Below are 26,956 nucleotides of genomic sequence, written 5' to 3'. Positions count from 1 at the left end.
ATTACCAATAATACGAACTCTGCAATCAGTTATTTCTTTCTACTTCTTTTCTATCATAAATAGTTCATTATGCATCCATTTTGACATCAGATTTGCAGTACCCATCACATGAAAATGTACATTGCATGGCTGTGTATTAAAAAATCTGATATACCATTGCACTACACTGCCACTGTGCGTTTGAAAATAAGATGAAACTACACGTATTCATAGCATGAGAGAAACTTCTTCTCGATGAATAAAGTCTATTTGTCATGTGCACAATTAAGTACTTGTGCTGTGGTGTGCATTCTGATTCATGAGCAACTTGATCCATTCCAGAGCAGCACAAAACAAAAGACCATTCTGGAATCGAGATTGAGATTGAATTACATTCATGGGTGGGGGGGTGGGGGGGGGGTATTATTGAGTAGAGTTCATTCAGCACGCTTTCATTTATTGGAAGGTGGTGTCTTCAGAGAAAGCCCCGGCAAGTCTAAAGTCATCCTCCACGAGCACACAGTACATCCTCTGGGGCGTCGGCTTGGAGTATGGCGCAGGGCGTGGCGTCACGTTGCGTAGGATAAACTCCCGTCCAGCCGGCCGCGGGAAGTCGGGCACGGATGAGGAGGAGGAGGAGGAGGAAGAGCCCGGCGCCCTCTCTTGGTGAGAACTGTCAAAGGATGAGGCCCGCTGGGTCGACGGGTTGCCGGGTGCGTCGTCACCATTCTCATCATCAGGCAACATGTGAGCGGACTGGAAACAAAGTTTTATATAAATTCAATAACACGGGTTTGATCTGTGCATGTGCATTTTTATAATATTTGATCCTGTTTGATATTTTCATTTTTCTAGCATGCTGCAAAATCGCTTGGATTACCTCTCTCATCAGGAGGGGGTAATATTTTACTGTGAACATCATGTATCAGTAACAAAAGGAAGGAATATGTATTGCCATTAAAAAAAATGAATTACAAGGAATTCTCTTTATATTTTCTATATATCATCATCCTACTATGTCATCACAAATTGTTGTAGTCTTCTTATCAAGCAATGGTTGTATTGAAACTGGAAAAAATTCATGAATTTTGTATGGATTATCCAATTTTCCTCAAACTTCACTGTTGTGGTCTGCTATATGTCTGCATTCACTCAATCCACAATTCATTCCAGTTTCTTTCCCCTCATCATCATATGAAGTAAAATCGTGGGCATGAATGTCAAGAGATTTAGCATGGAAGTAAAGGACACTTTTCTCACCCGCTGTGCTGCACTGAAGAGCTTGTGAATTATGCCCCCAACTGCGCCCCTCCCAGCCCTGGGTACGAACACCTCCGGTTGCTCCTGTAGTCTGGTCACAAACTCCTCCAGCTCCTGTAGGGAGCCAGGGGCAGGCTGGTCCGCTCCATTCTCACCGGAGGGGAGGAACTTTGCCCGGAGGGACTGGTCCCGTGCGATGATGATCTCCACCAGACCAATCTGCTTCACCAGTTCCTGTCATTGTTACACAAAACGGCTTTAGTTTGAAAACCTCCAACAATAGATCTTTAATAGTACATATTTTTTTTCTGATTGCGACAAGATGTGTTATGAAAGTTTCTGGCCGTTTTCATTATTGTAATTTCATCAACACAAAAGTTTGGCATGCATAAATTTTCTGCATACATGCATTATACAAAACCAAAATGACACAATAATAAAAAATTTTTTTAAAAAGTGTTAGACTATTTAGCTGAATTATAATCATACATTATGTACGTTTATTTCTCACAGCTAAACCCGTATTGGTATTTAAACTCCAAATACTTGTCCCAATTTTTTGCTGAATCTTGTTAGCAAATTTTTTTATCATGTTTTCCTTCACAATAGTATGGAGGGAAAAAAAGGCTTTACAATCTTTCCTTTCCCAGATGATCTGTGGTGGTGACTAAAAATGTGTACTTGGGCTAAAGAGCTCATTACTTTTGCAACATTTGATCCCCAACACATGAGAATGTTTTCCTTCAAAGATACAGTAATCTTCACTTTATGATGAAAATGGTTTAAATAACAACAATAATCTTACAGCATGTTGTTGAAGATACAAGTAAGCAGAACAATGTTACCAGACATGGACTGGAGGCAGTCTGTGTATTTTTGTAGGTACATGGTGCTTGGTCTACCAAACTGAATACTGCAGAGGGATTAACATGTATATTGAAATCCACCTCTCAAACTGACCAATCATACAACACATTTGTACAGTCATCAATTCCAAAAATATTCAGTAACTAACAAGCTCCTCTTGGAACAGAGTTTTGCTACCAAGACTACATGACTTGGGAATTTTGAAAGAAAGCTTTGGGTTGTTCCTGGGCAAGGAAACTGGGTGGCCAAGACAGAGTTGGGCCCAGTGCTCACCTCGTACTTCTTGATGTCCTGGATCGGCGCCCTCGTGAGGCGGGAAGCGGTATTGAGGAGCTGGGGGAAGTGAGGCTTGAGGGAGGGAACTTTCACGGCACCTGGGAACACAGAGACAATGGGGCGGAGAGCATCAATTCATAAGAGGAGTCTGTTGCCATGGTTACCTGACTACATATGTTACTTAATCAGTAGCAAAGCCACAGAAAAGGGCTGGTGCTTCCTCAGCAGAATTAGGAGAGAAACTTCTGAATAATTCACTGGAGGTATCCATTAGAGAATGTTGTCATACTTCTTGTTAAGACTACAAATTAGAAATAGGCAATGAAGACAAACATCAATATTCAACCATGAATGTACACTTCACTTTATTAGTAAGACACATGAGCTGTCTTACTAATTTATAGAAATTGACAAAACCTCTGTAAAATCACGCATTCAAGGTACTGCTCTCACAACGTACAACTTGCTGTAATATCAAGTTCATGTGAATTCCAGTCTACTACGGACACGTGACCTGCCAGCTTACTTTGGCCACATGACCTATGATCCTTCTCCAGTCACATGACCTACCAGCTTATACTGGTCACATGACCAACCAGCCTACTCTGATCACATGACCACAAGCCTACACTCATCACTTGCTCCACTTGCTCCACTACTCCTACTCTGGTCACATGACCCACCAGCCTACTCTGGTCACCTGACTTACAAGTCTACTCCAGTCACATGACCTACCAGCCTTCTCTAGTCTCTGCAGTGAGGCATGAACAATGACAGGGAGGAGATGGAGCACCAGTTCAGATGGCTTCAGGGATGCCAGGAAGTGAAGGACTTTCTCCGCCTCCTTCGTGTCGTCAAAGAGTCTCTTCTGACGGTGGGCGGGGACGGGCTTGGACTGAGACCACACCTCCTGCCACGTGTTGCCTGGCAACTGTTCAACATAGGAGTATCATAATAACAGTATTAACTCAAGGAAATGTTGAATGTGAACTTGTACAACACACTTTGCACAAGATTTTTGTTTTCGTGAATTTTGCGAGTCCAGTGCTATTGCAAATTTAAAAACATGCAAAAATTCTGACTCTGATCCCGACATGAATGTGACATGCACACATACATTTATCCTTCAAGTGCTGTACTCAACAATCATGAATCTAACCACTCATTAAATTGTTGGGAAGTCTCGATTCGTGAAAAATAAAACTCACTGAATACATGCCGTATACAGTATGTGGTTAATATATTACATAAAACTACTGTTTTATGTACTGGTTGAGGTGAGGGTTTAGCTTTTAGCATTTTGCGAGATATTGAGAAATCACTCTATGAGATGTCAAAGAGCATACAATTCTAAGGGAAATTCAAGGTTTATTTGATGAAAATCAGTTTTGAAATGGCTGAGATATCCAAAAATAAGATGAAACAAAGAGGTCCTGATAAAAGTCGTGGACTGTCGCATTTTCTTACTGTCGCTTTTTTTGATATCTCAGCCATTTGAAAACCAATTTTCATCAAATAAACATTGAATCCTTCTTGAAATCACATGCTCTTTCATGTTTCATAAGAGGTTTCTCATTATCTCACCAAAAAATGTTACGAACCTGAATCCTCACCTCAACCAGTACTGTACAGTCCCTTTAAATATTAGTGAGCAAACTGCAACCCTGGAGGCAAAGAGATATCAGCTCTGCACAATAGACAAGTAATATTCTTCAATACTCACTCTAAAATATGAAAATGTCCTTTTTAACACATCATATGATATGTTCCTTTCAGGAACATGAGCTTATATATATTTCTTTAGCTCTAGATCCACATGTATCCTTAAATTTTCCTTGCCCTGGGGCCTGTTTCATAAAGATTGAGCGTAAGTTGCAATCAATCGCAAATTGCGTTTCATAAACAACTTTGTGACTGATCGCAAGTAACACTCAATCTACTGAAAGTTACTCTTGACTTTTCTTGAAATCAAGCGTAAGTGTCTTAATGGAACTGGACTTACACTCAGTATTGAATTTACGCTCAATTCAACAAGTTGTGCTCAACAGGATAAGGTCAATTGCAACTCTTAATGAAACAGGCCCCTGAAATATGATCTGTTTCTTTCCTTTTTTTAACGAGTTGTGTCCTTTTAATTCCCTGCAATTGACAGTTTAATATAAACAAGGTACAGGTGTACATAGAACTTTTCCTCGCCTGACCTGCATTCGCTGGCTAAGCTGACCTCTGACCCTTCCCTCTGACCCCTGTTCATCTGCTGGCATGAGAGGGTCATCCACATCAACCCAGTCCCTGGGAGAGTACCAGCGGACAAAGTCTTCTAGGGCACACCCAGGATTGGCTGCCTACGTGAGATAAAACAGAAAGAAGAAAAACAACCCTCTCTGATACCTTGGAAACTCTTCAATCAAAGGCTGTGCACAATAAAAACACAAAACCCAAACTACATAAAATTTGATGCATGAATCTATCAGGGTAGTTAATTTCTGTAGACTGTGAAAATACAGATGCACTCTGAAAAGTACACAATTAAGATGGGTCATACAAAGCATGCTACAAAATTTCAGAAAAATAGATACACTTTTTTTAACATTCTTTTCTTTTTCTGGACAAAGAAAGATACAGAAACATATTGAATAATTATGGTAAAAGCATTTCAGTTGGAAGCTCTTGTTGAAAGCATACATCCTTCGGTGGTACAGCTGTAGAAGGCGTGGTGTACCACATATTCTTTCTTGGGTATGTATGGGGCCCTGAAAAGGGCCTGGGAGTGGGTAGGCCCTTTTTAGGGCCACATACACACCCAAGAAGGAATACATGGTGCACTGTTAAGCCTTCTAAAGCTGTACCATTAAGCCTTCTACCAACATGGAAGCCTACAAAGATTTCAGCATACATCCTTGTCCATCCATCCATACCTTGAAGGACTCCATATCAGAGAGTAGACAAGCACTCTGCATCTTGGCTCTAAGTTCCATTCCCTCCGAAGAGGTCCCAAGCTGGGCCAGGACCTCGGCATGTTCCTCAAGCATGTCCTCCGTCATAGGGGCTGGGTCCTACAAAAGTTTCAGACCAGGCCGTTACCAGTGGCCATAAATAGTCAGAACTACAAGGTCCAGGACCTAGACCAGGAACAGGACTTCTCTATATCTCATCAAATGTGGAATGGCTGTCAATGGTTACAAGTATTTGGTCCTACAAGTTCCAAAACCAAGATCTAGAACTAAACCTCTCTATATTTTATCAAATGTGTGAAGAATACTGTCCTACTTCTAACAGGGATAGTTCTACACTTTTACACAAAAATCACTGAATCACCATTTCATGCAATTGATTGCTTCTATACCCTTTTTCACTAACATTGTTGGTTAATGACTATGTATGAGATACAGAAACATGATATAGAACCAGATTTGCATCAGGGAAAATTGCAAATTTGATCAATACGTGTATATCAGTGATGTTTGGGCAAACTCAAGGAGCTATTAAGGCACCTAGGAATTAGGAACAATTAAAGACATTTAAGGAAACAATCTGACATATAATCCTCCTGGTGCTATCACATCACGATGACATCACACTACCACAGAACTGGCCATTATCTTGCTGCATATACATTTACCTAATTCACGTTTTTATATGAGAAATATTTCCTTCAGAACTCTGCTCAAAATAAAACACACATAATGCTTACAACATTCACCAAGACAAAGAAAAAAAAATAATTATGTTTTTTTTTTTTTAATGCAATTCTATGGACTCCCACGTGTGTGTCTGTGTTGTAGAGCTAAACCTACCCATCTTTTCATCAGCATTCAACAATTCAGCCAAACTTGATCTATTGTAAGGTTAGCAAGCCCACTCAGGTGTAGCAATGTACCTCAGTTCAGCAGGAAGGCCATGGTAGTACAAAAGGGGATTAGGGGGATTAGTTAATCCCTATTCATGGACAGAGAGCATCTAAGCATCTATTCCACTTAACAATAAAAGCGCTTCAGCTTGTGTACCAAATTAGGCTGAAAAAAAGCACAGTAGGCCTATACGTTTTAAAAGTAATAATCATTTGAATTGTCTAGGACTCATACAGTCTCTTACAGGCAGAATGGAAGACAAAATACAACAGACATGGATAGCGGTTACGAAAATGACAGCATAATACAGAGGAATAGAGAAGAAGAACACAAAAATGGCATATACAAACAGACAAACACAAGTGTCACAGACAGAACGGTAAAATAAAAGAGTAAAGAAGGAAAATAGTGAGGTATAAACAGAATGAATACATAATGCTACATAAAGATTGATTGATCCTTGGATAGAAAGCAAAAATAATACAGGCACACATACAGACTGGCACATGGATAGATAGATAGATAGGTACATGTAAATAGATAAATACAGATAGATAGATGGACAGATACATATATAGATAGATAGATACATGTAGATAGATACCGGGTAGATAGATAGATAGATAGATAGATTGATAGATACATGTAGATAGATACCGGGTAGATAGATAGATAGATAGATAGATAGATAGATAGATAGATAGATAGATAGATAGATAGACAGATACTTATATTGATAGATCTACAGATACATGTAGACAGATAGATAGATAGATAGATAAATAGATAGATAGATAGATAGATAGATAGATAGATAGATAGATAGATAGAAAGATAGAAAGATAGATAGATAGACAGATAGATAGACAGACACACACACACACACCAAAAAAAGCACAAGAGAGAGAGGCAAAAGTTAAAAAAAAAGTGAGAGAAATATTAGAAAGTTTGCCATCATTTACCTGCGTGATTGGAATGTACAAAATTTCATTGGTGTGTAACAGTCTCAGCTCCCCACAGGGTTTCAATCTTCCTTCAGGTTTCTCAGCCTTCTCCTCCTGCTGGTTCTTCTCATTCCCTACATCCTTGTTTTCAGCATCCTCCAGGGAAGTGTCCATCTGTTCATCTTCATCATCAAATCACATACAGAAAAAGTGAGGATACAATGGGTCAAGTGCTCAAGGATGATATACTTGTAGCTCTAGAATTGCAAAAGTCATCTTTCATAGGTCAGTATCTTTCATTAGTTTTGTCGAGTACTTTCCAAATGGTCTGGATTTCTAGATAACTCCTGCCCCTGAGAAACAGCAACAAACAAACAAAAAGAAAAAAACAGACAGAAACTAAACATTACACATTCCAAGATTTTCTGACAAAATTAAATGCATGTCTACAGAGAAAAACATTTGGTGGATTGGAATTGCCAAAGTGATGTCAAGCCATTCACGGTCTTGATCTCTTAGTACCTAAATCGGGAGCAGACTCTTTGGGAGGTGTGATATCATCACACTCAAAGAATTCCTCTTCGCTGTCGTCACTCTCCCCGCTCCGTGATGACGCCGCCCGGACCACTCTCGTCACCCTCTCGCTTCCGGAGGAGCCCGGGGCATCCTCGACGTCAACGTCAGCGGAGTTCTTCCTGGTCTCTCTGGCGGATGCGTCGTCCGTAGCAACGGATGTTGAGGCTTGCCTCTTTCGCCTCTCTTCCCTGGCTTTTTTACGCTCAATGCAGCAGTTGAGCATCTGAAACCCAAAAGAAAATGATGGCGTATAATCCTCAATATGGCCTCAATATGTTTGTATGCAGTCTATGAGATATACATGCAGCGTCCTTCAAATCAGTAGATACACATACAGTACAACATATACAGATCTATGTAGTTGTTATAACAATATTTATTTAAAAAATATTTCAACATGGGATTTGCATGCAATGCACACAGACAATTGATGGACTAAAGAATTTTTCTAGGTTAGAAAAATTTAGCTACAGTAAACTGATGAGGAAAGAAAACACATGTAAGTTTTAAGTAACAGAATTTTGGGTAAGAGAATGGTCTCTAAAGAGCCATTTGTAACTTAATTACAGAATGCTACAGTAATAGACTGTCAAATGAGAGAACTGATGAAACATAACACATACACTGAACTGCATAATTTGTCAGAACACAAAGTTTGAGTTATGAGAGTCTACACTGAGCAGACTACATCTCTCAACTTTTATGTAGATGACGTGGATAGCAAAATCTCACCTGCAATTTCTGATGAAGTAAACAACATCCCATGTTTGGAGTGGAGGAACCAAGCCTGGATTTCCAAATGATGCAAGAGGTTGAGAATGGTTAAGAAATTTATTTACCCTTTCTGTCCTTTCTTTGCCAAGTGGTACAGATGTCTGGATACTAATTGTCAATGATTACAGATTAACTAATCTCTCTAATCCCCTCTGTGCCAAGATGGCCTTCCTGTTGGACTTAGGAACATTGCTTTACCAGAGTGGGCTTGTTAGCTTTGCAATTAGGTCAAGCTTGGACGGATTTCTGAAAGATGATGAAAAAGCTTGGCCAGTTAAAGCTACATGCTTGGGCATATAAATGGTACAACGATATAGAGTTAGACAAAATTATGTTCAGTCCATGACCATTCTATTTCAGATCATCTGCTCTTCATGATTCAAGGGGAATTTACCTCCAAACACGATCATGGATTTTGTGAATGCAGAAATATTAGCAGCAGACGATAGGTTAAAAAAAAAAAAATTCTTCAACCCATTGAGGAAGGACAGATTTTGCTATGACACGCACTTCCTATAGACACTTGTCCGAGTATACTTGGGACTTGTCCTCCAACGGGTTGATGTTGAAAGTTTTAGTAAAATGATGTGTTGTCATAGCTAGATGGGAAGGCTACAATAATTCATGTCACAGTAGTGCACATCACATACACAAACACAAATACACATATAAAAAACAAAAACAAAACAAAACTACCCATAAAGAAGGATGAAACTGACCCAGTAATGCTGTAGTTGTTCTCCAGGCGATACCTCATCTCCAGAACAAACTCGTGCCATAGGTGGGCCACACCTTTCAGGCCACCGTGGCTGTTGTTGACCACACACATGCACACCGCTAGCTTGTAGGTCAGGCTGGACTCTGGGGATGTCTTGAAGTGACGGTACCTCTCCTAAACAAAATTTTGATATCAATCTCGTTTGCATCAAACTTGAAAACGATAATTTTCATCGCTACCTGTCTCTATGACTACTCCTATCTTTTCAACCATCCACAAAACAAACAAACAAATAAACAAACAAAAATAGTCAGAAGAGAGAAATTCACTCAGAAAGTACCTAATAATACAAATGTGAAAATGAGTCTTTCTTATTGACCGTCTCATTACCATATGGATGACAACGAGGGCAGCAAAACAGCTCACATCACATGAAGATTTAACAAAGTCTATTACAAAAGGAAAGAAGGAGTCAACAAAAGAAAAATACTCAGTTACAATGCACAGAGCATTACTATGTACAAAGAATCCCCCCCCCTCAAAAAAAAAAATACAAAAATACAAAAAACAAAACAAACAAACAAACAAACAAAAGCTGCAATCCCCATAGCTTCCTAATATCAAATGAGGATGAAGGCACTCATAAAACTGTGATTGGTCGCATCAATATGTAGTGGATTTGATACCTGGTTAAGACCAGCAATATACAAAGCTTATATACTCAAACCTGTGTACAGTGGCCATCCAAAGGAGACTAAAAGAGTGGCCTTTATAGACAGGTAGCCCTTAAGGCAGATTTGACTGCATCTGAAAAGGAAATGATTTAATCACCTTGTTGTCAAAGTCTTTTTCCGTCTCCTCACTGGGCGTGGCCGTGTTTTCCCCAGCAGGAGTGGAAGCCGTGCTGGCATCAGGAAAGAGAAACTGATAACAAAACAAGCAATGAAAAGAAACACATGGTAACAACAAGTTGAAAACAAGGGGAGAAAATAGAATTCCTGAAGTAATCACAATGCAATCAAGTTACTTTTATTAAAATGGACATTTCAGACCACTTTCTCTTTTTCTTTTTCTTTTGCTGAATCTACAATGATGAGATTTGCAAGTTGTTGATTTTTCACAGACTGTCAACATTCACTTGGCTGTGTCTCCCCTGGCTTAGGGTAAGTTGGGAGCTCTTAATATGTGACAGACAACTGCTGCAGATTGATGGTATTAACAATGAATCAAGTAGTTCACCTTGATAGGGCATCAAACTTGCTTAAGACTTGTCTGGCATAGCAATTTGTGATGCATGCAAACTTGATGTCTACCGTTGAAATGTATTCATTAGGTACAGCGTACATGAGAAGTGAATGAACAGTTACTACAGTTGAGTCCTCAAAAAAAATAATAAAATAAAATAAAATTCATAAATTTGCATGCATGGGCAAACCAGCCTATTGGTAATTTCTCCTAACATTGAGTAATTGTGTTTTGTTTGTTTATCTGTTTGTTTATCTGTTTTTATAGTTCACAGTGACATAACGGGTCACTAGATTCTGGGTCCCACTTCAAAAAAAAGTTGAGTATGATAGCAACTCTACCTGGAATGGCAATTGTCAGGGTAACAACAAGAATCCAGCTTCCTGATTGGCTGTTGAACCTATGGGAAGTTGCCATTCCAGCAAGAGTTGCTATCCTAACATTTTCTCTCAAATGGGGCCCTGGAGGGTATCACAAGACTGGTCTTCTTACCCCTAAGATGTCATTCAGGATGCCGATAGGAATAGGAGCTTCCAGTCTGGCTGCTTGATGGCCCTGGGTCCGTAGCCTACGCTGGGCCGCCTGGGCCCTACTCATGACTGAGGACAGCGTGGGAAACTGGACCCGGGCTGGGTCGGTCAGCCGGTGCAACGCCAGACTGACCTGCTCCGAAGTGTCTGCAGGGGAAGACAACGATGGTCGTAGCTGGTCAAGTTTTCTCAATTTGGTTCCTCCCACGTTTTGTTACTTCTGACTCAAAAGAGATTGTGTTGAGGGTTAATAACAACTATGAAAGAGCTAAATTTTCATTCTTTCATTGTCAGTGGACTTCTTTCGCCAGCTCAGTATTGTAAACTAAATCTAATGAGATGATAATAATTCGTATAAGAAGACAATTTCTTAAATTTCTGTTCTATGGCATGACATTCTTGAATTCCTTAGTATTCTCCGGGTGGTATTGAATAACCCTCTGGAGACTTCTACGGTAGTTGCCTTCTTTGGTGGTAAAGGCACTCCAAACATCCCATAGGCTAACTGATGCCAAATACAGCTGTATCCTATACTATACTAACTTATCTACGGTATATGCCATATATTCAGTGAGTGTAATTTCTTTTTGTGAACATCCCGACAATTTTGCAAGTGGTTATTTGAAAATTCACTCTCGTTGTGTGCAGTTATGAACAGAAAAATGTATGCCTACATGTCACACTCATGTCAGGATCAGAGTGAATATTTTTTACATGTTGTTAAATTAGCGAATATCACCCAACTGGCAAAATTCACAAAACCCCTTAAATATACAGAATAAATGGTATCTAAGGTAGCTTCCTTGGATATTGCTACTCATCTCTTTGGACAGACTGGCCTTTTCCTTTTCTCTTCCCTTCACCGCCATCATGACTTATGGAAGCTGCAGTAAAGCAGAAAATTTTTGCTTCATCTGTAGATGGTCTCTCAACCATATTCACAAAGAGAACTTTATCCCACAAGACACAGGATAATTTTGCCTGTTTCTGCTGAATACCACCATTGCTAGGAGTTTTGAATCCTGGGAAAGGTTTCCCCCTTACCATCATCGTCTTCCTCAAAGGCCGGTCTCCCCAGGAGCTGGTCTACCGACTCCTTGCTGTGCGCCAGGTTGGTGAAACCTTTCAAGTACTCGGCTGCCAAATAGAATGTCAAGATAATGTCGATAATGGTAATACGTACAATGGATTGAGAAGGAGAAGAACAAAAAAGAAGAGGTATAGGATGATGATGAAAAAGACAAAAAAGAAACGAAGATGATGATGATGAACAAAAGTGAGAACGAGGAGAAAATAGAAAATAAAATGAAATAAAACTTCCTAATTTTGTGTTTAATTCTAATCACGTTTTCAATCCTTCCGTAATTTTGCTCTCTTCTTCTCAAAAACAAGTAAACATATCTGAAAAGCATGAAATGGTGGTTTTAGAGAAAATTTAACATCGTACCTACCTTCTGCCACCAATCCATGAAATCTTTCATGAGTCTGTTCGACAATACCCTTTTGATCAATTCATATGAAACACAGAGTTCACTTTTATATGTAACATGTGAAACTGGCAATGCCAACTTCTGCATACCTCATGTCCGTATCTTTGTGTTTTCAAAGCTTACATAGTCTGTTGCACTACTACAGCAGTGATTTGATGCCATACCTAGGAGGCTGACAGGGTTTTCAGTCATGTGAATCCTGGCAGACCACTGGGGAGCTTGCACGGGATCCAAATCTCTAGAGACGACAAGGACATAACAAACTCACATTAGCCACGGTCACACTGGCAAAAGATCACAAAGTTAGGCCTAAAGATCGCAAAGTCTTCGTAATCTTTGGTCATCCGTCCACACTGGCAGCCAAACACCTCAATGTTTACATCCACAAAGTTTAGGTTACTGGTGCATGTGCGCAAGAAAGATGAAAGAGCACGCCGTCTGATGGCTAATGATTGTGAGGTAATAATGTACACAGGTGCAACCCAATGACGCATGACCTGCAAGAAAACCAAAGTTTGTCATGTGACCAGTTCACTACCTGTTTGCAAAGTTTCAGTTGCTAGCATTTGCACTGCCCAAAGATCAAGAATATTGGCAGGGGTCCAGGAAATTTTCCTAGTTTGAGTGCGAAGTTTTGCTGGCAGATTGCTGTCGCACTGGCAAAACTTTGAGATCTTACAGATCAAAATTTCTAACTTCACGATCTTTTGTGTGTGACCACGACTATTGACATGATTAATGTCAATTTTCAAAGCAGTAGCAGCATCCTTTCAAAAGTTATGGTTGAACATGAAGAGTATGTAAAGGGGCCTCTAAGACATACCTAATCACACGACTCTACACAAAAGTGTTCTTGAAAAACTGCTAAAAACAAGGCATGCACACGTTTTTCTTTCTTTTTTTTTGTCCAGGGTAGCCTCTTCAGTGTTGCCACTACTGTTCTAGCAGAGAGCTCTGCCATTACCATTACCCTAGCGCAGCCAGATACCCATTTATTCACCTGGGTGGAGGACACAGTGGGTAAAAACATCTTGTCAAGGATGTAGGCACTTGGCGGGATTCAAACTTAGGATCTCTGATTTAATGTCAAGAGACAGACAACTCTATCTACTATTCCAAAGCGCCCCATCTAAAAACTCTATTTGAATGCTCTACAGTATGGAAAAAATCAACAAACAAATTAAATTCAACCTCTCCCCCCTCCCCCATAAACACACACACACACACACACACAAACACAAACAGACTCACGAGTAGACATCGTTGTCGCAAATCATGTCCTCCGCCGTAGAGGGCCATGTCGCTGCCAGGTGAAGCGAGCTCACGGGATCTTCCACTGCGCCGTAGGGGAGGGCAGTAAAGCCTGGATAGCCGACGTCATCGTCATCACTGATGACATCCACATCTGGGAATGGGAAATAGTCAAATGGTTCACAGGGCATTGTAAATATGATTTCTGATCTGTATCCATACAGTAAATCAAACAGTTTCATGAAGAAGTGCACACTGCTACATTACTAAAGCTAAAATAAAAATTGTCAAAATTTCAGATATCACATCATTTTACAGTCATACATACATGTACATACATATGTGACCCGCTACAACAAAATGATCCTAAAGTCGCTTGAGGTCGATTATTTGAAAATTGCATGACAAAATTCCCCAATCTTTCTGCTTTAAATTGATATATAACTCATCTTATGAAAATAATCGGCTGCGGAGATATCGATGTTTAAAAGAGAGCATGTCGAGACGTATGGGAAATCACTGTTTCGAGAAAAGCGCCCTAAAAGTTTTCCTTGCGACGCAATCGCGATCAAGGGTCACGCTAGTCAATTTTCACCTCCGGACAATAGAAGGTAAACCCTAGCAACCCCCGAAATGCTCATTCAAGCACGGCGTCGGCGGTCTCCTCACCGACCAATCAGTGACCAGGATGCCAGGAGAAGCAGCTGGGCATAGCGCACCCCGCCCGCACGCACCAGTCGACTTGGCAGTGTGCGAGCTTCACGCTTCGGTTAGCGGCAAGCAGCAAACTGACCAATGAGATCACTCCGGTCGTTGTTAGGGGCGGAGCCTATCTGTGGCACTCAATACAAATTTTCGAACCGGTTTCTGCTTCGGTTGAAACGCCAAAAACATGGCCCAGAAAAACGCTATTTTTTGGTCTTTCCTTTCATCATTTTGCTTCAAAATTTCGACAGATGACAGAAGACATGTCAGACTCCAATAATATGTCAAAATCAGAAAATCGTAAGTTTTGACCAGTTATGATGCTCTGACTTCAAACTCGATTTTCACGGCTTCAATCGTGCGCGACTTTAGGACCTTTTTGTTGTAGCGGGTCACATATAAACATGCCTACAGTACATAAATTGATAAAAACACACACATATGCCCATACAAACATACAAATATACATAATGTATATGCACACATAAATACATGGATTCATACACATATAAACACATACATACATGAATGCACACACCACACACATGGATATAAAATAACATACAGACAGTACACACACACGAACACACATTACATATTAGACGGGCAGTGACTGTACTTGCTGATGGGTCAAGCCAGCAGAGTCCTTACCTGGGGGAAGGAGTGGCCAGGCAAACTGTGTCCAGTCTTGAAGGACGTAGGTGAAGCGGACGGCCACCATGACCTGAGGGGCCGGCGATACTGGACAGGCCTAAAAGGATTCATGAACATCAAATCTCATTTTATCATCACTTTCACTTCCAGCACAATTACCCTGTAGTGTACTGTAAAACTAAACTAGAAATGTCGCTATGGCGACTGATGCCTCCGCCATAATGCATGATTCTCCCAATAGGCGTATAGTACAATGTCTTCACAATGTGTGATCCATGACAGTTTCACATGATTGGCAAAATATTGAAATGACAGGTTTGTCAGAAATGTCTTGAACTGGGTTTGTTCTAAGAGTGCAGGTACACATATTTGGGGAATTTTGGGAAAATTTATGCAATGAGTAATTTCCAAGGTACGAAGAAAGAGTGTGATGACGGTACAAAATAGATTTTTTTTTTTTTTTTTTTTTTTTTTTGGGGGGGGGGGCATTGAAACCTGGCCTTTGACCCTTAACCTTTGACCTTCTGGCTGGAAATTTCCTGGAGAATCTCCATTAGGTAATGCATGTATTAAGTTTTGAAACTAATAATGCAAGTATTGCATATACTAGTATATGAGGGAAATAGTAAAATTTTGAGGAGTTGACCTTGACCTTTGACCCCCTGACTATTGACCCATGACCCCTAAATTCCCTAGATAATCCCTGCCAGACAGTACATGCATATGTACCAAGTTCCACGAAGATACATGGAAGCATTTGAGAGAAAAGTAATATTGCAACATTTTCACCTCACCTTTTGACCTTTGACCTTATGACATGAAACTCTCTCTGGAGAATCTTTATGCAGTAGTACATGTCCACACCAAGTTTCAAGAAAATACCTTCGGGCATTGCATAGATATGGGGGAAATTGCAACATTTGTAGCATTTGACCTTGACCTTTTGACCTTTGACCTCTTGCCAATGTCACTAAAATCTACTCAACTAATTGTCCCATCATACATCATCCTTGGACCAAGTTTGGTGAAAGCTGCTTCATCCAGTTTTGAGTTATCACGTAAACAGATAAATTTTAGGATTTGACCTTGATCTTTGACCTTTGGCCTCTGTCCGATTTCAATGAAAAACCAATGAAGTAATTGTCTCATCATACATCATCCTCCAACAAAGTTTGGTGAAATTTGCTCCATCCAGTCTTGAGTTATCGTGTAAACGGATACAATTTCATGATTTGACCTTGACCTTTGACCTTCAGCCGATTTCACCCAAAATCTAATCAAATAATTGCCCCATCATACTTCATACTTGGACCAAGTTTGGTAAAATTCCAGTAAATATTACTCAAGTTATCGCGTAAACGAAAGCGGACGGACGGACGTACGTACGGACGTACGGACGTACAGACGTACGGACGGACGGACGGACGGACAACCAGAAAACATAATGCCTCCGGCACCACTTCGTGGCGGAGGCATAAAAATTCTGCAAGCATGAAACTTTCACGAATTTCACAAGGAGAAAAGACTTGCAAAAGTAAAATGCAACCTCCCACAAGTTTAACCCATTGAAGACGAGTCCTGAGTATACTCAGGCAGGTGTCTACGGGAAATCCATGTCTTGGCAAAATAAAAACATCCTCAACGGGTTAACTTTTGGCCACAGCTAACTCCCAAAATGGCCTCAACAGTACAGCAGATAAATTAATGTAGTACCAGTAATAAGCAAAACATTACAGCACTATTGCTGGCCTTTTGTTATTGTTGTTTTTGTATTTTGCAGTTCTGGTTTTCATCTGCGCTTAGGGTAAAAATCCGACTGCAACACATTTCAATTTCTCAAAAAAAGATTTGGATATATGAAACACATTCATGATAAAACGCTGTTATGACTCTTAAAGATATGAATTATTTCATTTGTATTGTTTCATTCTGGGCATATCTACTTGACATGAGTATATCTAAAACATTTGTTTGTTTGTTTTTAGCAAAAGGGAAATAATGATGAGACTCACAAGTTTTGATTTGAAGATATTGACCAGTCCTTCCAAGTGGTTGTATTGGTGGGGAATCTTCTTTAGGTGGACAATGTCAAAGGACGTGCGGACCCCGGGCGCCTCGCAGACACCTGTGTACATCCTCCTCCACTTCTGTTGCACTTGGGCAAACATGGGCACCGTGCTACAAGTAGGCATACCAGCCAAGAAAGATGGCGGTTTCAAGGTTAACCATTACCATGAAATGCAAATGAAAAAGAATGAACATGACAGAAAAAGAAACAGGAGTAACGTTCATAGTAGTAATAATAGCAATAATAATAATGATGATGATGATAATAACAATAAAAATGATAATAACATAACATTCATAGCAATGCATGATGATAACAACAATATAAACAGCATTATTATCACAACGATAATAATGCCGAAGAACAAAAAAAAAAAGTTTGCATGGCCTTCCAATTCGAAGAATGGATGCCCAGAGAGAAAATACTGCCCCCTGCCCCCTCCCTACGTAATGTGCAAGACATGGAAATTTAAATAGCATCTAGTGCCACAAAAATATCGTTTTAAAATAACATATAATGAAGATTTCTATAACACTGCTATCATCCCATATTTAAAACCAGGCTTCATTCAGATCATAAATTTAAATAAAAATGCATTACCTACTTTAGCCGTCCAATCACATTCAATCCCTGCAAATTAAACTGAACACGTTTTTCTGGCAGCAAGTCTTACCAGTTGGTGTTATTGACTGCAATGGTGAGGGAGCTAAGAAGGAGGTTGCATTTGCTTTCACTCAAGATGGCTGTTGAATTGGTTGCAGGAGAAAGGACCACAAACTGCCTCAAGCCAAACCTGATTTGGGGGGGGGGGAAGAAAATACAAGTAAACAATTGAGACAAGGCTATATGTTGCAATTAAAGATCAGATGCCTGAGAAAGCAATGAAGTCCACTCACTACATCCAAAAACCGGCTGTTCATTTTTGTATGCGAAGGCAATGTCTGACAAAAGTGCTACAGGGAACTACTGCACTAACAAAGCCAATAGGTAATCAGATCACTGCCATGGGAGATAGGGTACATAATACTATGTATGAGAAACATTCAAAGTGTACCTTTGCTACAAATGTATATTCTTGACATCTTGCTGTGGGTAGAAATCAACACATCACTCAAGTCTATCAGTCAAGTCAGTGATGAGCAATACTTAACAACATCAAAACAATGAAGACACCTGAAATAATGACATATTCGTCAATCAGATATTGGTTGGATTCCGGTATTTCAAATGTGAGTCTACACTCTTTGACTCTTCCTTGGCTACTGATAGGCGAGCAAGGAGCGTTGTCCCCCATGAGGGGAAAGCCTAGTGCCTCACTCTGTGCACCCTCAGAGAGTTACAGGGCGTGTGGTGAGTAGGCACCCCAATAACTATAAGGGTGCATGTCATGAGTTTGACATCCACAAATCATACAGCCAATGGCCCGAATTCACGAAGGTGGTACAAATGAAACCATGGTTTAAACCATAGACAAAAACCATGGAGCACCAAGTGTCGCATGGAATATTTCGTTACGAAATTGGTCATTTCATTGACAAAATGACCGTTTCGTAACGAAATTATCATTTCGCGGACGAAATGTTCATTTAGTTACAAAATGTTGTCATTTCGTTACAAAATAATCATTTCATCGATGAAATGACTGATTTCATAACGAAATATTACATGCGACACTTGGCGCTCCATGGTTTTTGTCCATGGTTTAAACCATGGTTTCATTTGTACCACCTTCGTGAATTCGGGCCAATGAGTCTGAAACAAGGCAAACAAGGCCCAAGAGACCGACACATTAAGCCTTGTGATGTAATGTCAAACTTGTGGGTCGTTTTTACCTTGTGTCGTACTTGTGGGCATTTTTGCTCAGTGTCGAACTTGTTTGCTTTTTTTTGCTTATTGTCGAACTTGTGAGCCTTGTTTGGCAAGTGTCAAATTTATGGACCAAGTATTTGCCTAGTGTCAAACGCATGGGCTGTATAACTCGTGGGCTGTATGACTCGTGGACCTTTATTAAATGTCGAACTTGTGGGCTGTATGGCTCGTGGGCGTCTGTCTCGTGGGATGACCCTGTACCTAACCATTTAGAACCTCTTTGCTCACCATCGACAGAGGCAGTGAGCTCTGGGAGGAAAGTCGTTCCCTGATACCATCATGTCTTCCATCGGCTGCGGCAGTCTGTCTGTTACGGAACACAGGTCAGATACAAAATTGACATAATAATAACTAATCATTCACAAAATTTTAAAGTGCTTATCACATGAATATATCTCTATGTGCTGAGAAAAAAGAGAGAAAGAGGAAAACAGAAGGTAGTTTCACAAAGTTCAGACATATTTAACAATTATGAGCTGCATATGCTAACGCATGCAACTACTGGATAAACAGATTTCTGGAAAGTAAAAATCTGAAAAGAAAAAAATCTAATTCCCCAAAATGTAACGTAGACTAGAGTCATGCTTTACAGCTCATCAAACCAGCATACGAGGTGCGTACCTCCTCAGACATCCTCTTACCATCATCATCTTCCCCTCTCCCACCTTCATCCTCAGACTCCTCCTTGTCCTCCCCTTCCTCCTCCTCTCCCCCCATCTTGAGGCGGTGCTCAGTGATGGTGAACCGGAAGTCTGCAAAGGAGATGTTTTCGGATCGCTCCTCCCAGACACCAGAAGTGAATTCTCCCTGATCAAATATTTGCGTAAAGGTCATGCACAGTTTTATCTTTTATAGACAACTATCAAGAATATATCGTCGCTGGGGCGACAAGACCTCGTATCTACAAAATGTCAAATGTTCAGGAGAGCCAAAAAACATGGCGGCCAAAGCACTAGAGCGAGTGGGAAAGCTTTTCCTTTGACATGCCTTGGTGGCTTCATTTTTGGAGTAAGACAGTTGGGATTTGGACAGGACATCACTTAACCCATTATTTGACCATTAGTTAAAAAAAGTCATTATCACCAAAAATGCAGATACAAGGTCTTGTCACCCCAGCGACGATATGTGAAGTGGGTGTACACCAGTATACAATGTAGGAATCATCATGTAAAAGCAGTAAACACCAACTACATGGATTCAAGAACATGGAGATACAGTACAATAACAAGAGTTTGAAATAGTATCATGAGGGATCCTCTGTAACTTTGGCTTGTATAATTTATTCTAGCATTTTGCTGGGCTGCTTCATCAAATCAATATCTTACAAGGTTCAAAAATACCTAGATTGAATACAGGGGATGTTGACAAATTGCAGGTAAAAACTAAGAACATTTTTATTTGTAGTAACAGCATCTTGCCCCCACCATGCATGCACCCTTTTGATGCTTTTACAAATAGAGATTATTGGTACAGGTTGGTGTACACTTGAGGAATATGTACTGATCTACACACTTTTTGTAAGATTGTAAGATTTGTAAGATTTTATTGGTTTTATTTTTTTTTATTTTTTTATTTTTTGTGGTAAACTCATAAAAGAACTTAATCATCTGGGCATATTCAAAAAGTCAGAATTCTGCGATTTTACTTGTCAATTGCATGGAAATTTATGCAATGCTCTTTGAGGGATGCATTCCAGACATTTGAAGGCATCTGTGCACATGGTAATCTTGTGAATGCAGGTTTCTAGCTACTGGTACCTTTCGTAGAGGAGGCCATTTGGTGGTAGATGTTAACCTCCAGTCATGGATGACTTGTTCTAGCCGTGCTATGAATCTGCATTTCAAAGCCAAACAGATAAAATTCATAAGATATATTCAAAGGAACTGATTGCTAAATGAGTGATGACAATGAATAATTCAGGCATGAAGCTGAGGAAACTTAAGGAGAACTGACAAATTCAGAGCTCCAGATCAGTGCAAAAAAAAAAGCAACTAGACTTGGAATTTGTCAACACTGACAAATTAGGTGATCCGATCTGTTCGTAAATGAACGATTTGAGTTTCCTGATCCCAATAGGCATGACCATACCGGTTTCATCTGTGTTTAGTGGACATTGGCCGTGTGATGTTTGGATTGTCATTTAGAAAAGGTAGTCAGACCTGACATCTATGGTACACAATTCCGTATACACTAACGAAAATACAGAATGAAGTATATTTGACCTTTGAACCCAATTTGCACAGACAAGATGGCATCTGAGCAAAAAGTGGTTATTTTGTGAAATGATCCTTGTAACATGGTCTTTACGTGTGCAAAATATGGGAAAGGTAGAACATGTATTCACCAAGATACAGGATGATACATTTATGACCTTTGACCCTAATTTACATACCCAAGATGACGTCTGAGCAAGTAGTTGTTATTTTATGAAATAATGTACGTGACATGAACTAAACATGTGCAAAATATGGGGGTGAGAAGGTCTGTTTTTCTTCAGTTATTGCAAAGAAAGTTGCAGAAAGAAAAAAGTATCTCAATACATCGAAGATAAGCTTTAATTTCAACCACGTTTTTTGACGTGATCCCGACATCGTATGAAAAATGAAGGGCACACTTTCGATAGCCCAAAGTCTCAGCTACAACATATTAAAATCTGGGAGAAATTCACCGAAGCATAAGTGAGCTAGTGCTCGATAAAGACAATCATGTCAATTTTCACATCTACAAAAATTCCCTCCCATAGAGATAACACGTCATAACGAAGATAAAGAAAGAAGTACATATGACCTTTGACCCCACTTTGAACAGCCAAGATGGCATCTGAGCAAAAAGTGGTTATTTTGTGAAATGATCCTTGTAACATGGTCTTTACGTGTGCAAAATATGGAAAAGATAAAACATGTATTCACCAAGATACAAGATGATACATTTATGACTTTTGACCCTAATTTACATACCCAAGATGACGTCTGATCAAGTAGTTGTTATTTTATGATATAATGTACGTGACATGAACTAAACATGTGCAAAATATGGGGATGATAGGGGGTGTTTTTCTTGAGTTATTGCAGAGAAAGTTGCAGAAAGAAAGAAATATCTCAATACATCGAAGATAAGTTTGATTTCAACCAAGTTTTTTGACGTGATCTCGGCGTCGTATGAAAAAATAAAGCGAACCTTGACGACAGCTCAAAGTCTGAGCTACAACATACTAAAATCTGGGAGAAATTCACCGAAGAGTAAGTGAGCTAGTGCTCGATAAAGACCGTCATGTCAATTTTCATTTCCAGAAAAATTCCCTCCCATAGAGATAACACGTAAACTGGTTAAATTTGACAAGGTTACATTATATCCATTTTCACGAGGTGAAGACATCATCCGATTAAATTTTTGATAAATAGAACTTAAAGAGTATTAAATTGGCTACAACATACTAAAATCTGGAAGAAATTCACCAAAGGGTAAGTGAGCTAGTCGTAGATAAAGACAATCATGTCAATTTTCACATCTAGAAAAATTCCCTCCCATAGAGATAACACGTCATAATGAAGATAAAGAAAGAAGTACATATGACCTTTGACCCTACTTTGCACAGACAAGATGGCGTCTGAGCAAAAAGTGGTTATTTTGTGAAATGATTCTTGTAACATGGTCTTTACGTATGCAAAATATGGGAAAGATAAGACGTGTATTCACCAAGATACAGGATGAAACATTTTTGACCTTTGACCCTAATTTACATACCCAAGAAGGTGCCCGATCAAGTAGTTGTTATTTTATGAAATAATGTACGTGACATAAACTAAACATGTGCAAAATATTGGGCTGATAGAGCTTGTTTTTCTTGAGTTTATTGCAAAGAAAGTTGCAGAAAGAAAGGAATATGAAAATACATGGAAGATAAGCTTTAATTTCAACCAAGCTTTTGGGCATGATGCCGACTCCGTATGAAAAAACAAAGGGCACACTTACGATAGCCCAAAGTCTCAGCTACAACATACTAAAATATGGGAGAAATTCACCGAAGCATAAGTGAGCTAGTGCTCGATAAAGATAGTCATGTCAGTTTTCATTTCCAGAAAAACAGCACTCCCATAGAGATAACACGTAAACTGGTCAAATTTAACAATGTTACTTTTAATCCCTTGTTACGAGGTGATGCCGTCATCCAATCAAATTGTTGTTATTATATATCTGAAAGCCCATTCAATAAGCTACATCATATTGAAATTTGGACGAAAATCAACTAAAGAATAAGTGAGATATGCTTGAATGAACTTGAAATTCGATGACGTCATTTTGAAAATTTACTTTTTTAACTTTATTAAGAAATTTCATATATTTTAATCATTTTTCCAGCATTGCCAACCCATGAAATGACATGTACAACTCATCAGCTTTCAGAATATGTAAAGAAAATGGGGGGTCACCGTCCATCCTGACGAGTAAAATCGGATTTAAAATTGGCAGTTTTTTGGCATTGTTGCACTGTATATCGCCATTGACGCGCGCGCGGAATTTCAACTTTGACGGACCCATATGACGTCATTTTGAGTGGGATTGACTTGAAACTTGGTAGAAATATTCCTTGACATTTCAGACATCCGATCAAAGTGAAAAAACGGGAAATTTCTATTGTATATGAGCTGTGCGTGCGTATATGTGCGCGCGCGTACGCGTCCGTCCGATTTTTTCAATTTTTCAAAAAATGCGCCAAATGGTCTGAAACGTATGCAAAAAAAATTTGAGCGCGATTGGAGCATACAAATATTTCAACGCGCGCGTACGCGCAAGTTTTAACGATGCGATGAATTTTGAAAACATGAGTAGAATTCCCTTGAATTGAAATTTACGTGACGTAAATTTCATTGAAAAATTCCATTCCATTAATGAGATATGATTGAAAATGTGTTTTCATATAATGACGTCATAGTGACGTCACGGTCGACTGATCACTACGATTTTACTTGACCCGTCGTCTTTGGGACATGATACATATATGGTATAAGTTTGACATTCATAGGCAATGCACTTTCTGAGCTAATCTCTACACAAATTTTGTCCAGAAATAAAGAAGGAAAAAGAATCCGTACAGATACAGAAGGTGATCCGAAGGATACTCGGATCACCTAATTCAATTCAATAAACATATTGATGGTATTAACACCGATTTCAATGGCAGTGCCTAATCTGACATGGTGTGCAATAGGAACCCTAACAAAAAAAAACAAACAACAAAGCAAAAACAAAAATAAAAATGAAAACCTGTTACAACATGATGGAAATTGTTGCTTGAACTGAAATAATTTACGAAACTTCATTTTCCATCTTTCATATTTGTGATCATACAGAAGTACTACTACTAGACATCTACATCTTCGGGAGAGGGTACAACTGCACGAAAGTACCAACTATCAACATATGAACTTTGGCAATTTTTAATATATTACAAAGCAAAGTGCATGTTAAAGGTTTCCTCAACATTCAACAGGATTGTCTTGTAAATGTAAATGTCAATTCAGAAAATGTGAAAGGCCAACACTTTATAGGCCATGGACCGTGGTCTAGATTCTATTCTATATTCTTTGTATTTTAAAAAAAGTATGATTATGTTCACATGAAATGAAGGTGTTAGTTATCATATTAGGGGTCTATACTGTAGACGTAAAATTTGACTTAATTTAGAATCTAGTCGTGCTAGTAGTGCCACCAACCATAGCAATAAGTCGGTCTAGTCATTTGTGTCATCTTTCTACTGTAATATTGGCAGCTCTACTGCATTTGGGTGCCTATTGACCACAAATTAACTGATTAACATGCATATTACAGTGTTTGTACATAGTAGTATAATGTACAATGTAGGTAACTCCATGTTGATATGCTCCTGACTAGCCTAGATTAGAATCTACTTTGCACTAGCGCGCGGCTTCGGCAACTTCACAGCACACAAAATTGAACGTTTGGGACTGGGACTGGGTGTTAACTAATCATTCGTGAAGAACTGCTGTTAAGTCAGCGATTAGCTTACCTCTCCCATTCTGATGCTGTGGTAAAATCTGTGATCTCGAACACTTCGGATTCCTGTGTAAAAACAAAATAAGAAAACAATGTATCAAAAACGACACGATTACTACGCCTATCACGACCGCCGTTGTTTACAAATGCGAATGCCGACATTGCTCACCTCAACGTCATCCGCCATATCTCAGACTTTGATGGCTGTGCATTCGCGCAACATGACAGGAGACCACGAAGTAGCCCAAGTTGCAGTCACGAGTGTTTACGAGTTTGTTACGAGTGTGGGCTCGTGAGCAACTCTTTCAAACTTTCCACTTCCGCAAAGATGACTGTGTCAAGATAAATCCATGAAGAAAAAATATATATAACCCCTTTTGTTATTACAAAGAAACTTCCAATACCCCCGGTACTGAAGAATTTGAAACTGAAAAATTTGACGACGTCTCCGCAACTAGTGGAGACTCGAGTCGCCACTACCGCTCGCTCGTCACCCTGGTTTCCACGCCAATCTATAACCCAAAAGATATAAAGAAAATATGACGAAGATCCCACAAATTAATCTTTTTCTGAAAGATAAACATTTCCTATAGGCCCTGAAGTTGATTACTATATTATTTGGATGACGTGTGTGTGTTCCCGTGAGCTCTGAACGCCAACTGCTCGATGTGCAAAAAAAAAAAAAAAAAAAAAAAAAAAAAAAAATCTTTTGATATTCTATTCATAAAGTTTTCTTTGCATCATGCACCAGCAACAGGTAATTTTCACTTTGAAAATCACCAGAATTATTAACAAAAATGTCCACCAAATCTGAATTTTTTTTATTTATTTCATTATGAGTGGTTAGAAATATGGAAATCCAGTCCAAATATAAGTTAGTTTGATAAAAAAAAAAGAGTAAAATATTACGAGTTCAACAGGATAATTCTGATTGAAATGGGATATGAAAAAAAAAAAAGCAAGTTATGACATTTTTAAGTTTCGCTTTTTTTTCAGGAAACAGTTCTTGAACGGTCAATATGAATATGCAGATGGAAAAGTGAGCATGTCATCCCCTTATAACTTGCCATGATTATAGTTTGTACGTACAATTTTGAATTATTTCCAGTTTTTCACTCAAACGCAAATTTTATGTCCGAGGTTCAAATCCTCGTATCAACTGACCACTATTCCGCCAACGAAGTTATTCAACCAGGAATAACATCATGTTTCAGACTGCAGTGACAGAAACACAAGGATGCAAAAGTTGAATCATCCAGATTCGAATTCAGCACCTTCGAAATGGGATAAAACCATTAAAACATTGACGGACGGTAAAACCGGGTACAGCTTCAGGCATCCATTATACTGAAGGAGTTCGTTATTCTGAAAGATCGTTAATCTGAAAATGAAATGAGGTTCGCTTTTCCGGAGGTTCGATGATCCGGAAATGAATAGAATGTGCGTCCATCCATATCCAACATAACGAGTCTTCTGAAAAAACGAACTGTAACCTAAAAAGAAGAAGAAACAACACACAATATGTTCCAAATAACAATATATCACCCTAAACAAAAATGAAAATAGGAAGAAGAATGACAGTGATAGTTTTCTTTACGTTTATCCGCAAGGTTTTGTTTTTTGTTTGTTTGTTTGTCTTTTATTTTTGTTTTTTTTTTTAATAACCAGGCGAACTACTCGTATCTTTAACGGCACTGTTTTCCCGCTAGAGTCCGACGAGGTTCTAGTTCCTGCAAGTGCCAAATACCGAATTAGTGAATGGCATCGCGAGCGTTCCCTGCAAGGTTTATACGGCTCTGTTTCCTGCCATGCGAATGAAGAGCGCCATCTGTAGTTAAAACTACCGTCAAGTTATAGAGACTTAACCCTGCCCTACTTGCGCGA

General features: G+C 39.3%; 1 protein-coding gene across 1 annotated transcript; it reads right to left on the bottom strand.

Annotated features, from left to right (window-relative positions):
- Positions 1–420: 420 nt before the first annotated feature.
- Positions 421–25,259, bottom strand: LOC140245029 (rab3 GTPase-activating protein catalytic subunit-like). Its single transcript, XM_072324619.1, has 23 exons — positions 25,242–25,259; positions 25,086–25,138; positions 20,815–20,890; positions 19,699–19,864; positions 19,286–19,364; positions 17,862–17,981; positions 17,133–17,298; positions 15,118–15,217; positions 13,762–13,915; positions 12,675–12,748; positions 12,065–12,157; positions 10,983–11,167; positions 10,077–10,169; positions 9,247–9,419; positions 8,486–8,540; positions 7,700–7,976; positions 7,196–7,359; positions 5,301–5,438; positions 4,584–4,727; positions 3,118–3,313; positions 2,380–2,480; positions 1,240–1,473; positions 421–735 (listed from the first exon to the last, which is right to left on the bottom strand). The coding sequence occupies exons 1-23, from the start codon at positions 25,257–25,259 to the stop codon at positions 436–438; spliced, it is 3,159 nt and encodes a 1,052-aa protein (XP_072180720.1). The 3' UTR covers positions 421–435.
- Between the last annotated feature and the right edge of the window lie 1,697 nt (positions 25,260–26,956).

This window comes from Diadema setosum, chromosome 22 (assembly GCF_964275005.1).
Source record: "Diadema setosum chromosome 22, eeDiaSeto1, whole genome shotgun sequence".
Classification (NCBI taxonomy): Eukaryota; Metazoa; Echinodermata; class Echinoidea; order Diadematoida; family Diadematidae; genus Diadema; species Diadema setosum.
The sequence above is the reverse complement of the archived record's forward strand: the minus strand, read 5'-3'. Positions and strand labels throughout refer to the sequence as shown.